This window comes from Polypterus senegalus, chromosome 10, assembly GCF_016835505.1.
Source record: "Polypterus senegalus isolate Bchr_013 chromosome 10, ASM1683550v1, whole genome shotgun sequence".
In the NCBI taxonomy this organism is placed as follows: domain Eukaryota; kingdom Metazoa; phylum Chordata; class Cladistia; order Polypteriformes; family Polypteridae; genus Polypterus; species Polypterus senegalus.
The window spans coordinates 23,248,658-23,262,558 of NC_053163.1; the positions used below are offsets into that span (position 1 = coordinate 23,248,658).

Consider the following 13,901-nt stretch of genomic DNA (forward strand, 5'->3'; position numbering starts at 1 on the left):
GTAGCTCTTTCCATTATTGATGTCAAAGTGCAGGAGTCTACCATTCAATGAAATGGCACATACTGTATCTGGGATGTGTGCCAGGAGGAAACTTCTGCTGCCCAAAAAGAAGAGCATGACAAGAATAAAATTTGCCCATGAACACCTAGGCAAAGCCTAGGAGTCAGATTTATAAAATTTGCACATACACATAAAGATGCTCTAAATGTGCATACGCAGTTTTCCACACAAACCTCAGTATTTGCTTATAAAAGAAAACTTAACAAAAGAACGGGTGTATATTTATGGCAACTGATGCATCCGTACGTGACATTCTGGAGAAACTGGGAAAATTATGACACACTTGATCGAGCAGAGAAATGCAACCAAACCATCCAAATGCTGACTTGTACATATAATAATTCATATCACCAGATTGTTACTGTAATGTGCGTTGACCTGACAGACTTATTAGAGCTAAAAATATGAATACAACATGTTGAGTATAACATAGGGACTGTATTTTAATTCATTTTAAGAGGGCCAATTCTGCGTATTTGCTCTGAAGAATGTTTTTGGTTTTTCACCTATTTATATTGTGGACCATCAGGGCGCACTTGCTGCTCCGACCTGACACAAACGGGCAAGGACACCAGTCTTGTCACACAACACGTCTTTATTTAAGTAAGAAAGTCCTTTTTTGTTCGCTCCCCACAACACAGAACAGTAAAGCACCAATAATAACCCAGTCCTTTTCTTTTCTACTTCTTTCTCTCTCTCCTGTCTCTTTCTGCCTCCAATTCTCCTTAGTCAAGCTTCGTCCCTATTCTTCCCAACTCTGGCTTCCAGAGTAGTGGCAACTGGCTCCTTTTATAGGGCACCCGGAAGTGCTCCTGGTTTCCAAGAAGCTTCTTCTGCCAGGACTTCTGGGTGTGGCAGAAGTGGGCTCCACAGTACCTGCAGCAAACCTCAGAGCCCAACAGGGCTGCACCAAACTCCAAATCCCATGGAGCCCTGTGCGGGTCTGAGGCACCACTGCAACCCAGGGGGGCTGCCACCTAGCACTCCATGGGAGGTTATTCCCTGGATAAGCACTCTCCCCTGGTCCTTCCATTACAGAGGTGTCTTGGCTGTCCGCCACGATATATAGCTAGAAATCCACAAAGGGAGAAAAAATGAATCAGGTATCTTAAAATAGTCTTTGATTCCTGAGCTTTCCACACTTTCCAGGTGTCATCATCAGAGGAAAATGATAAGACGTACAGGAATCAAAAGCAACATATAGTAACTGTGAGCTCTTTGGATAGCCAAAGATTGCCATTGTCTAATACACTGAAGGGTTTCTTGCCCAAAGGTCATACGAATAGAAGTGAATGTCTGTGATATAGGTTACATATTTATAGCTAAAAAAAACAGACACTTGATGCAGCCTGTCCAGAGTTTACACCCGGACCTCCTCCATAGAGAACTGGTCCACCCTGCTAAACTTGATCCTCCCTCCACTGCATACCTGCTTTTATTTTGAAGGTAATAATAGCAGCAGCAAGACAAAATTAAACACTCCTGCTGAACGCTTGGGCAAAGCACTTCACTTTCACTTTATGCAACGATTTATAACTCAAAAAATAAAATGGAAGAATCAAACATTGCACCATCTAAGGATCAGTTTTCTTGTCTTGTTTGCCTGGAAATCCTGAATAATCCCGTCACCATCCCTTGTGGTCATAACTACTGCAAGAAATGCATTGAAGCCTGCTGGGATCATACTGGGGAATGGAGCTGCCCTTATTGTCGTGAGACGTTTGGCTCAAGGCCTCTGCTTCGCAGAAACACCCTGCTGGTTGAAATTGTAGAAATGTTTAAGACGGAGAGTAGAAGTTCATCTCCTGGTAAGGCCTTTCCAGAACCTGTGGATGTATACTGTGATGTATGTCCTGGGAGAATGGAAAGAGCTGTCCAGACCTGCCTGACCTGCTTGGCCTCCTACTGCCAGACTCACCTACAGCCTCACATGGAGTCCGAGGCTCTGAAAAAACACAAACTGGAGCTGGCAACTGGAAACCTGCAGCAGAAGCTCTGCAAGGAGCACCAGACGCCAGTGCAGGTTTACTGCAGAACTGATCAGACATGCGTCTGCTTGCTGTGTGCTGCAGTAAAACACAAGGATCACGAGGTGGTGGAACCAGAGGCCGAGAGAGCCGACAAGCAGGTAGAGAAGAGCTTAGGGTTGGGACAGAAACCTCATAATGTTCAATGATTTATTACAGCTGAAATGACATAAATGGGCAATGACAAAGATGATACCTTATTTTTATTTAAACACTAGGGGGCTTTGCCTGTGCTACTCGTTAGCCTCTTTGCAGTTCTGCTGCTCACGTATGGGGTTAAACAGATTTTAATTTTCATGTGAAGTGTTACTTTTGCATTCACATGATGTATAACTGCCCGTGATTGAATTTCGTTTCTTTCACTCTATTAAATAAAACAACTTTTCGAATGTTTGCCTCTGAGATTTGTTAACTGTCTTTGCAAAAGCTATTCTAACAGGAAACTGTTAACATTTTCATACGAATGGCATATCAAGATCTCCTTTGGTGTGTAATGTTATCCACGGGAGATGTACTACATTACCTTTCTTGGATACATCCTTCTTTCTACAGTAATTCGTGCAGAGGAAGACCGGACAGTGTTAACGATTGTAGATATTTTTCGTGATATTGTAAGTTGTTGTTTTCATCTTCCACACGATCACCACCAACTGTTTCAGTATAGTCTGTTGATACGCATTTAACCAATTTGCTGTGTAACCGACTAACATTTTTGGCGTAAATTCATTTGGATTGCTAGGATTGCCCGTGTACTCATTTTTTCTGTTGATAACCCTTCGTGATGAAATTCTTCAATAAGATGTGGACATAATACATCTTCTTTAATCGGGAACTTAAAGTGAGGAAAGCGTTAACATTTATAAGAGCTGAGGGCACAGGAAGCATTCACAAGACTGAGAAGTGAGAGGACCATGGTCTTGTTTGAAAATGGTTGCTAGGAAGGAGTGACTTTTAAAAATATCACGGCAATATTCTTGTCTCATGGGACTTGAAAATTTTTTTCCAAAAAGTCATGTTTCATCTCCTAAAAAGTCTTGTCGTGTCGAAATATTTTTTTTATATATATAATAGAGAGATGTGAGCAGGAGACCAAACATTTCAAATGAAGGTCCTCAGATCTGTGTGTCATTTTTTACATAAGAGGACTTGTGTTTCGGTATATCATAAAAAAAAAACAAGTTTATTGATCTAAATTCATATACAGTAGATGTATGTCATTTCATTTGTGTTATTTCTACTCAGATCCACGTGCTTATGACACTAAAAGAAATCAAGAAGAGAAACCAGGAGAGAGAAGATGAAGTGGCAAAGGCAAAGCAGTTAGCTAAGGAACTGAAGGTAAGCCTTAGTGGGAAGAAATTAAACCACGTCATCATGTCTGTCAATCATCCTCTTTTATTTGGACTCAAGTTTCATGGTCGCAGGGAACGAGAAGCTGGTCCAGATGTAGAAAACAACAATAGATAAGACACCATGCCATAAGAGGGCACAATGAATTTTTTAGAATGTGCTAAAAAATTGGGTATCTAAAGTAAACCAACTAGGACTAAGGAGAATGTGCGAACATCACCCAGATCGTGAATGGGTTTGGAATTCAACCAAAGTTCATGAAACTGAAGCAGCAACGTTTCTCACTGAATGCACACTGTGGTTGTAGGAACTACTTCTGAATGCCCTGAATTCACTTCAGTTTTTTGTGTCTGGCATCTTCTGACTCACCGGTACGAGAAAACCTCACATACTGTATGATGTACTGTTTAACTCCTCTTGATGTCTAGTTATGAAAGACTTCAAGCTTTTTTAGGGTTCCTCCCAATTTGTGATCCTCTAGACCTGAAAACACCTCACTGTTTGGAGCATATTCATGCAGGAAAGTATACTCTTATGATAAAAGAGTAAACCAATATAAGTTTTCATCAAAAATGTTTAGGAAGACTTGAAGTTGTGCATGCCACTTCAACTGACCCAAGGGATTCAGCCCTAATGAGAAATGAGGGGTCAGTTACTCCTTTACACAAAACTTGGAATGCTGCTTCAAGCAATGGGACACGGTAATATAGGCATATAGAGTGCCTTTTTATGATTTGTCGAGGTTATTGATCACATTGCCATTTTTATGATATTTGATTCTTTACTGATGGCCCTTGCCCTCAAAGAACCAGTCCCAGAGAGTTAAAATGACATATTTCACACCTAAGTATGTGGGGTATCATTTTAGACTATTTGGTATTTGATATGCTGTATTAATCCTCAAGGGTAACTGTCTTTTTGCGTGACCTTTGGAGATTAGAGAACAAAGCTGGCCATTGTACATCACCCCTGGAGCAATTTTCAGGTCAGTGATTATGAATATGATGTTATGTTTGATTTTTGATTGTTTGCCTAATGTAGAATAGACTACATTTTGGAAATATATTAAAGAAAGAAATTTGTCCTCAACTAGGACCTCTTTGAGCCAGGAACCAGGCAGGAGGAAACTTGTTGATTGCGTGTTTTGATTTTTGATCCTTTACCTAGTGTGGAAGACATTGAATTTTGGAAATATATTAAAGAAAGAAATGTGTTCTCAACTAGGAACTCTTTGGGGATAAACACAGAATAATCTATTCTGCAAAAAATAATAGACTAGCATGTTTCTTGAGAATGCTTTCTCATTTTGGCCATTTTGAACCCAAGTGAACAGAATAACATTTCAGCAGTGCTAATGCAATCATCAAGGTTTCTCTAATAACCAATTAGTTATAAACATGACTGTTTAAAGATACACTAAGAGAGTTTGCCATTAGGACTGTGAAGGAATGGCTGCTGAAAATGGAGCCTTGCAGTCATATATGAATAATAAATTAAAAGTCAGTCATTTCAAGCAGTAATCGCCATTAACAACACTAGTAATGTCTTGGCTGTACTTTTAAATCAATGTAATGATATCTTGTTTAGCAACTAATATCAATTTCTTTTAAAAACAAGAACATTTCTGGGTGTGTTCAAACTTTCTGTACTGTATTTATTGCAAAACCTGATGCTTTACATCATGGCCCACAAATATGCATGTTAAAATATCAAGGAAAACAATGTTAGTGTAGTAAGTGTGAGAACAGGAGTGCACATGAGTGTGCTCTGCAATGGACTGGCGGCTCTTCCAAGGTGGATTCCTGCTTTCTTTCAGTCCTATTGAGGAAGGAGCAGACTAGCTGTCCATGATCTTGAGATGAAAAATGGAGATCCAAGAAATAGATAATTGGGCGATCTCATTGAAGGTCTAGTAATTCTAACTAACACATAACTCTTTGTTATGAAAGAACCCTCAATACAAAATTGAAAAAAGTTAAAATGAGGGATCAAAAAAATGCCTTGGATGTGAGGAGTGATTTGACTCAAGTCAAATGATACCATTGCTGTAACATGTTGCTAAAGTTTCATACCCGTGATCCAACGCTGTCTATAAATAAGTTATCTCGTGATGTTCTTGATATCACAAAGTGCTAAAATACCTACTTGTGCTTAGTGTGTTGCAGAAACAAATGTGCAGGAACAAGAGGGGGTCTTCAGTTTACTTGTTCAGTCCATCGACAGGCTGAAGTCAGAGGTGACTACACTGATTAGAGAACATGAGAGGAAGGAGGTGAGAAGGACTGAGGAGCACATAGAGCGAATGGAGAAGGAGATAGAGGAGCTGACGAGAAAGGATGCTGAGCTGACTAAGCTTTTGCAGACTGACGACCATATTCACTTCCTCCAGGTAACACAACAGCATCACAGCAAATCTGAAGGACACCAGAAAACTGACCTTTCTCTCACCCTGACATGTTTCTGCTTTTCCTTTTCCTTTTGCTTTCTTCATATAGAAGTTCTCGTCTCTCACTTGGCCTCCAGGAGATGGAGCCCCACCTCACATCACTGTCAATAAAGAGTTGCTTCCTGAATCTCTGAGGAAAGATCTGACTGATCTGAAGAAGAGTCTGCAGGAGATCAGCAGCAGGCAGTTAGTGAAAGTTAATGGTGAGTCCGATTTGTTCATCCTGGTTAGGTATCTGGGTGCACCGAGGTTTAGAGTGGGCAAGGCTGGACTATCAGGTGAACAAGCAGACAACCTTTTTACTTTCTTGTATATGAAGTATAGTATTGTAATCGTCCAAAAATTCAACCTTGAGATTTTGATGAATCTCGGCATTTTAGACCTCCCTGAGTCAGATTTACTTTCTCTTAGGGAAGGTATTGTAATTGTCCAAAAATCTGATTTCGAGATTTTGATTAATCTCGATGTTTTAGATCCCCCTGAGTCTGAAAATACCATTTTTTGAATCATGTCCCTGTGTGTGTGTGTATGTAAACATAATAACTTGAGTACGCTTTCAGTTAGGTCAACCAAATTTGGCATATTAGGTACAAAATGTAGATTTCTGGCAACTTTTGAGCTATTTCTGCTAACCGGAAGTGGTACCTTTTTATTCACTCAGCCACAGAGTTTGATTTATTCAACTTTACTTTTATAATAATTGTTTAATATATTATTTATTTGATTTGATTTGTTGTTCATTGTTCTTTAATGTACATAATATTAAAATATCATTGTCTTACAGTTTAGTCCTCAAATATCCATCCCCATATCTGAGTATACGAGAAAGTCTAGGGGAGACCCATCCCAATTGTTTTACGTAGTACTGTTCACTTCAGAACTCAATGACAAAGAGAAAGGACTAATAGCGATGAGCAAAACAATTCACGGGTGGCATGGTGGCACAGTGGGTAGCGCTGCTGCCTCGCAGTTAGGAGACCCAGGTTCGCTTCCTGGGCCCTCCCTGCATGGAGTTTACATGTTCTCCCCGTGTCTGTGTGGTGCTCCGGTTTCCTCCCACAGTCCAAAGACATGCAGGTTAGGTGAATTGGCAATTCTAAATTGTCCCTAGTGTGTGGGGGTGTGTATGTGCCCTGCGGTGGGCTGGCGCCTTGCCTGTGGTTTGTTTCCTAGTTAGTATATAACGAGTTGGATAATGGATGGATGGAAAACAATTCACGTGAAATTCACAGCAAAACTCAAAAAAATATGCAAAATAAATTATGTTTCAGTTCAGACGAAATACATGCCATTCACATAAGAAAAAAAAAAATTTAGGTCCTCTCTGGAAACATTTTCTGCTTAAATTCCACATGCATGTGTCTGTCATTTACTATTTAAATATGGATATCCAGTGGGGAAAAAAAACATTGGAAGTGTGCATATCCTCAGCTAGGATAAGGCAATTACTAGATAACGAAGGGAAGCACTTTGGCAGCGGCATCTTTCCGTGAACTGAGTTTTGCTGTGAAGAAAGCACAGTAATATGTATAATGCAGTGTTTTAATATATCTTCATGTGGAAAATATATAGCATGTCACATTTTAATTAAATGGACTTCTTTTCTTTATGGTGACGTGAACGAGAGGTATAAATAGCACTGACTTTACCAGTGTGGTATCGATTACGCACATTACTGAGGTGCAGAAAAGAACTCGGGTAAGAAGTGTGAAAAAGGCTTTAGGGAGCAGCATTCCTTGTTTTCTATCAAGAAAAAAAATCTTTAACTTATCCAGAAACTCCTAAAACTTATTTAGTAGGTTTGTCTGAGAAATGGACTCTATTATCAGTTTAGAGAGACCTGCCAGTTTTGCTCCTCCATAGGCCCCAACTTTCAAGTTGATTATTGCTCATCTTTAGCAATTTTCACATTCACTTTGTACGTTTTTTATCAGGTACTGAAGATCCAGTTTACGTCCTGCAGGAACTGATCACCAGAAGTAGCCTTTTAAAAAGTAAGTTAATTTTGTTTTAATATTGAGAATTCTAAATTCAAGGTTTCATCACAGACTCTACTTCCACCCATCTCTCCATCCATCCATTCATTTTCATATCTGCTCGATCCTCTGTACTGTATAGGTTATTCCAATGGCACTGGGCACAACCCTGGGTGGGGAGTAAACACATGTTGTAATTGAGCTGTTTATCCAATAGTTGGTGCAGCTTTACCAAGTTAGGCAGTCAGAAATAAATGATGAGGTGACTGGTCTGGTTCGGATAAGGCCTCCTGAGTTTGTGTATGGTGATAATTGAGTCAGCTCTACCATTTTGATGAACTAGATAGATGAAGGTGAGGTCAGGTCAGGTTGGGAAACATGCACTGGTACAGTGCGTTGCACCCACCACATGACAAAACAGTTTGGGATCCTGGTTGGCAACCCCCTAGGCAGACACACGGTCCAGTCCCACCTCCCAGAAATGACACTCTATCTGTCACAACCAGGTGTTACATGGGCATTCTCTTGGCCTGGTCCAGCCACTTGGGTCCTCAACAATGAGGATCCTGCGAGCTGGATCACCCTTGGGGAATCGCGCCACATGGCCGTAGTGCTGCAACTGATGGTCCCTCACAATGCAGTTAATGTTCCTTATTCTTGACTCTGTGAGCAACACAAAGTTAAACCAGCGGCACCCAAGGAATCCAATCTTTGTCTCAATTCACTGGATAGCGTCCATGTCTCACAACCATCAGGACTCTAAAGACTTGGACCTTCATCCTTTTGCATAGATATCAGGAGGGCTACATACCCCTTTTCAGCAGCCTCATGACCCCCCATGCTCTCCCAATCCATCTAAGGACCTTACAGGAAGAGTCACCAGAGACATGGATGTCACTTCCAAGGTAAGTAAACTTCTCAACAAGCTCAACACTCTCCGCAGACAGACACACTGCTGATGGCCATGCCCAAGAGGTCATTAAAGGCCTGGATCTTGGTTTTTATCAGGACACTCGCAAGCCCAGACACTCAGACTCCTCATTCAGTCTCTCGAGAGCCCCGATCCGAGCCTCCATTGATTCCTCGAAGATCACAGCATTGTCAGCAAAGTCAAGATCAGTGAATCTTTCTTCACCAACAGATGCCCACAGCTGCTGGACCCCACGACTCTGCCCAACACCCAGTCCATACAAGCATTAAACAGAGTAGGAGCAGAACACACCCCTGACGAACCCCAGAGTTAACTGGGAAAAACAAATAGGTCCTGCCTCCACTCTGCACAGCACTCACAGTACCAATGTATAGGCCAGCCATGATATCTTGCAACTTCAGGGGGATCCTGCGAAGTCTCAGGATGTCCCACAGGGCAGTTCGATCAACTTAGTCGAACGCTTTTTCGAAAATCAACAAAGGCTGCAATGAAACTGTGCTGATATTTTCATATGCACTCCATGAGAACCTTCAGTTACAGGATGCAGTCGATGATGGACCTCTTAGAAGTAAAACCAGACTGCTTCGGTCGCTGGTAGGTGAGCAAGTGATCATGTATCCTATTGAGGACAATTCTAGCATGGACCTTATCTGGCACCGAGAGCAGTGTTATCCCACTGTAGTTGCCACAATCCAGGTGGATAACCATTCCCCTTCCCGATAGGGACGACAAGTTCCGTTTTCCAGACAGTTGGGATAGAAGCAAAGATTGCTTGCAATGCCTACATTTGTAACCCACTGGGCTGGGGGTGAGGGAGTGGAATTTTTTGAAACAATGCAGACTCTGACTTGCACTGACTCAGTACAACTGACCCAATGATATTGCATTGCCTCAGGGTCTGAATCCCAGAGGGACACGTTTTGCTGGTGGTGGCATAGTGTCTTACGGGACAGGAATACCTGTAGAAACCAGTGTGAACAACAAAACACAGACAGAATCTATTAAGGGTGGGCGAAACCATCCCCATATACTGTGTACTGCTCAAGCTGTAAAAATGACTTAGAAATACCGGTCATTGCATAGAAAATACACATAAGACACTGAATTGTTGCCAGCGGGAGGTTTTATGGAGGTGGAACCGGAAGAATAGCAGATGTAGAGGAAATGAGGGTGACGTAAACGAAGTGGAGTGGAGGTGATGTCATCTTCTGGAGCTGGAGCTGAACCTGAGGTAATCAGAGAGGGACCAGAAATGAAGTCGTCACGGGAGGACTGTTAGTAGATGTGGAAGTGTGTTGGGCTTTATTGTCGGGAGGTCATCTGTGGTACGTTCTATTCTACATTTTCAGACTTCGGGTCTTTGTGCTTTCTGTTGAGGAAGAGAGAAAGGCATTAATATGCTGTTCTGCACTTCCATCCCATGCCTTGTCATGCTCTGCTGGGCCCATTGGCTGCCCCCAAATCACACATGTGTGACACCAGCTATAAAGCAAACCATGAGTAGCAGGTAACAGTGGATGGGACAGTTTAACACTTAGAAGACCACTTTAATCACATTTCCTAGCTGCTAAATCCCATTTGCTTGGATGCACAGCTGCCAATGAGCCGTGGATGTGGATCCTGGCCTTGGGTTGGCTCACATTGCCAGGGGATAGTGTGATGTATGGATTGCCTCAGAACCTGGGTAAAGAGGTGAGGTGGAGTTGGTTGGTGTGCATGAAGGGTCAAAGCAGCTGGGAGCACGTTTCACTGCTGAACGTCTGACTGGCGGGCAGAAACAATATAGACACCAAATGGTCCTTTTTAGGGCTACTCACAAGCAATCAGTGTAGAGGCTAATTCTACCCCGCCGTCTCCCGCAACCACTGGGTCATTATACTGCTGTTTTATATTGTGATGTTTGTTTTTAATTGATGACCTACATAAGCCATAACTATTATGGGTGACCTTTTATATCCCCATATAGGAATCATAGGCTACACTATACTGTAGATAACAGTCATATCCCTCAAACTGGCATAGCATAAAAAACACGGATGCAGCAAAGTAAAATTAAACAATCTAAACAGCAACAGGACTGCAGCTCTTGGATGCATCGCTAAAGGCAGATTTAATTCAAACTTTAATCATCTCCGAAATAGGCTTACATTAAAACTTTTGTTAAAATTTGGCAAATATCGCTCTCTGTTGTTCGACCACCATCTATGAGTTTCGCTCTTGGCACAGTAAAGCAGTTCTCCACATTGATTGTATGGTAGCACTGCATTATTTTCATACTTGATCAATGTGTATGGAGCTACTTTGGTAAAATTTTAACTAAATAGTTACCGTCAACGTAAGATAACTCATCGGCTGGTAGTTTAAATGGAGAGCCATAAAACATTTTTTCAGTTACGCCATTTGGATTATGTACTACAAAGCCTACTAATAGGACCAAATTTCGGCGTGTTTTCTGTTTTCTTAGATAAGACTTTCAATTTGATTTTCTTTTCTTTTCACTTTTCTCTATTTAGATTCCTGCCGGCTCACGTTGGACCCTAACACAGTACATACAAATCTCCATCTATCTGAAGAGAACAGGAAGGTGACGTATAGTAAGACAGAGAGCCCGTACCCCAATCACGCTGACAGATTTGACTGGTGGCTCCAAGTACTCTGCACAGAAGGTCTGATTGGGAGTCGCTGCTACTGGGAGGTGGAGTGGAGTGGAAGGAGAGCGGAAATTGGAATTGCATACAAAGGACTCTGTAGGAAAGGATACGGCGATGTGTGCTGCCTTGGACGCAACGACAAATCCTGGTGTTTGTGCTGCTTGGATTCTCGGTACTCCATGTGGCACAATAACAAGGAAACAATAATCATGGCCCCATGCTGCTCAAAAATAGGAGTGCATCTGAATTGTCCCACTGGCGTTCTCTCATTTTATAATGTCTCAGATAACATGACCCTACTGTACAGGTTCAAGGCCTCCTTCAGTGAGCCTCTGTATCCAGGATTTAGGATTGGAATTGACTCAAGCATTAGAATCTGCCAGCTGGACTTCTCCGACTAATGACTTATGGGGTAAGACTCTCGAGAATGCAATGCAGCTCACGGAATTTTTTAATAATGATTTGGATAGAAGTTAAAAGGATTCTGTGTTTCAGATTAACTCTAAAATTTGTAATATGGACAAAACTCTTAAGAATCCAGCACATCATACCAACTCCATCAGTAATAACTGGCACATCACTTTGATCACTCAGAAATTGTGATTATGGCTTGTCTCTTCAGAATCCAGTGCAGAACGCCATCTCTGGTGTTGATGATTGGGTTAAGACTCTCATGAACCAAAGGCATTACACTGACACAACTGTTGATGACTGGAGTATAACTCCCAAGAATCTAAAGCAGTACAGCCACTCCTTTGAAGATATCTAGGGCATACATTTCAGGATATGAAAATAATTCAGTTATAAAAATGAACAAAAAACAAGAAACATTTACGGATAAAAGCTTTTAACTAATTTTTTGCCCTGTTTGCATTACCAAACATCTTTCTATTCATTGCCTATATCCAATCATTCTGATTTAAGGGAGCAGATAGTCTACTCTGACATCAGAGGTGAAGAACCAACACTCAGACGGGTGTTCATCTTATTTAATGATGAGTGATGAAGAAATGAAACCCACCTGGGGGATAATTGCAAACACCTGTGACGCCAATTGTGCCAAACATTATGGTGCCTTGAAATGGGGGGATTGTGTATAAAAAGTGTTGTCATCTCTACATTTTGGGACCAAAGTGTATGCAAATCCCCTTAAATGAAGGTCTGCAATGTGCACTTTAATCACAATGTCTGAACTGTTTGATTTATAATTTTTAAAGAGTGGAGCAGAGGGGGAAATCAAAGAAAAAAATGTGCCTTTGCTCCAAACATTCTGGAGGGCACTGTATGCATTACATTAATAGAGTTTATAACACATCAGACACACACTGTCGTATAAAAAGATTGAAAAAAACAAATCAATCCAATCAAAAATACTATATAATTGATCAAGTAATTCAGAGGAGTTAACAGTCATGGCTAGCAATAATATAAGATAATAATAATGATCCTATCTATCTATCTATCTATCTATCTATCTATCTATCTATCTATCTATCTATCTATCTATCTATCTATCTATCTATCTATCTATCTATCTATCTATCTATCCTGCCTACTATACTAAAATCTCTCTGTCCATCTATAGATGCACGGTAGGACTGTTTTGCACCCTTCTCTCTTTGTCCACATAAAAATTGCTAAATTGGTTTTTCAGAGCAGGAGTTGCATTGTTTGCATTTATGTTAATCTGCTCTTCGATTTAATGACCGTTTTTTACAGAATTTTTTCTTTTGTCTTTTTTATTTGCCATTTTGTAGTGCTGAAGGTACAAAAGTTCCCTACCTATTGTCTTGGTCATAAAACATGAAAAAAAGTTAAAAATTGAAGGTATCTGGGGGAAGACATACGATTATTAATCGACACATAATTATCTAAGAAGTCAACAATCTTTAAAATTGCAAATTGTGTTGCTCCAAAAAATGCCAAGGTCTTAGCCTTCTGATGGACCTGTCACCCAAAATGCGCCTGCTTAGAGGTCTTTAAATAACATATTAAAATCTCACCGATTGTTTTGATTTTTTCACAGTTTGTACAGAATATCGACATGTTTCAGTCTTCCAAACGGCATTGAATTTCGTTTTATATTTTTAAGTTATTAATATTTTTGTTTGCTAATGGGGTTTCCTATGTACACAACGTGAGCGTTTGAAAACTGCTTTATAACGATTTTTATTCTTTTAATAACAAACAAGGGTGCTTAAATCTATTTTGATTTGACACATATATTCCCCAAAAACATTTTTATCCGTGGGTTTTTTGTGTTTTATAAGAAATAAATACAGGAATCTTTGTAAGTTGAAAACGCGTTGTTAACTGGCACTTCCGGTAAGGTTCTGCAGAGGATAGGGCTTCGGTAGACGGCTTCAGAGCTGCTATTTACCGTTGGAGCGCCCCCTAGATGGAAGTTAATCGGGAAACGTTATTTGAATGTTTTCTTCATCGTAAAACCTTACCAATTTT

The 13,901-nt window shown here is 40.7% G+C and overlaps 1 protein-coding gene across 1 annotated transcript; it reads left to right on the plus strand.

Annotated features, from left to right (window-relative positions):
- The first annotated feature begins 1,528 nt into the window (after positions 1-1,528).
- Positions 1,529-12,944, plus strand: LOC120536945 (tripartite motif-containing protein 16-like). Its single transcript, XM_039765520.1, has 6 exons — positions 1,529-2,188; positions 3,330-3,425; positions 5,593-5,826; positions 5,933-6,086; positions 7,818-7,877; positions 11,304-12,944. Exons 1-6 carry the CDS (start codon positions 1,610-1,612, stop codon positions 11,840-11,842), a joined length of 1,662 nt encoding a protein of 553 aa, XP_039621454.1. The 5' UTR covers positions 1,529-1,609; the 3' UTR covers positions 11,843-12,944.
- Positions 12,945-13,901: the final 957 nt, after the last annotated feature.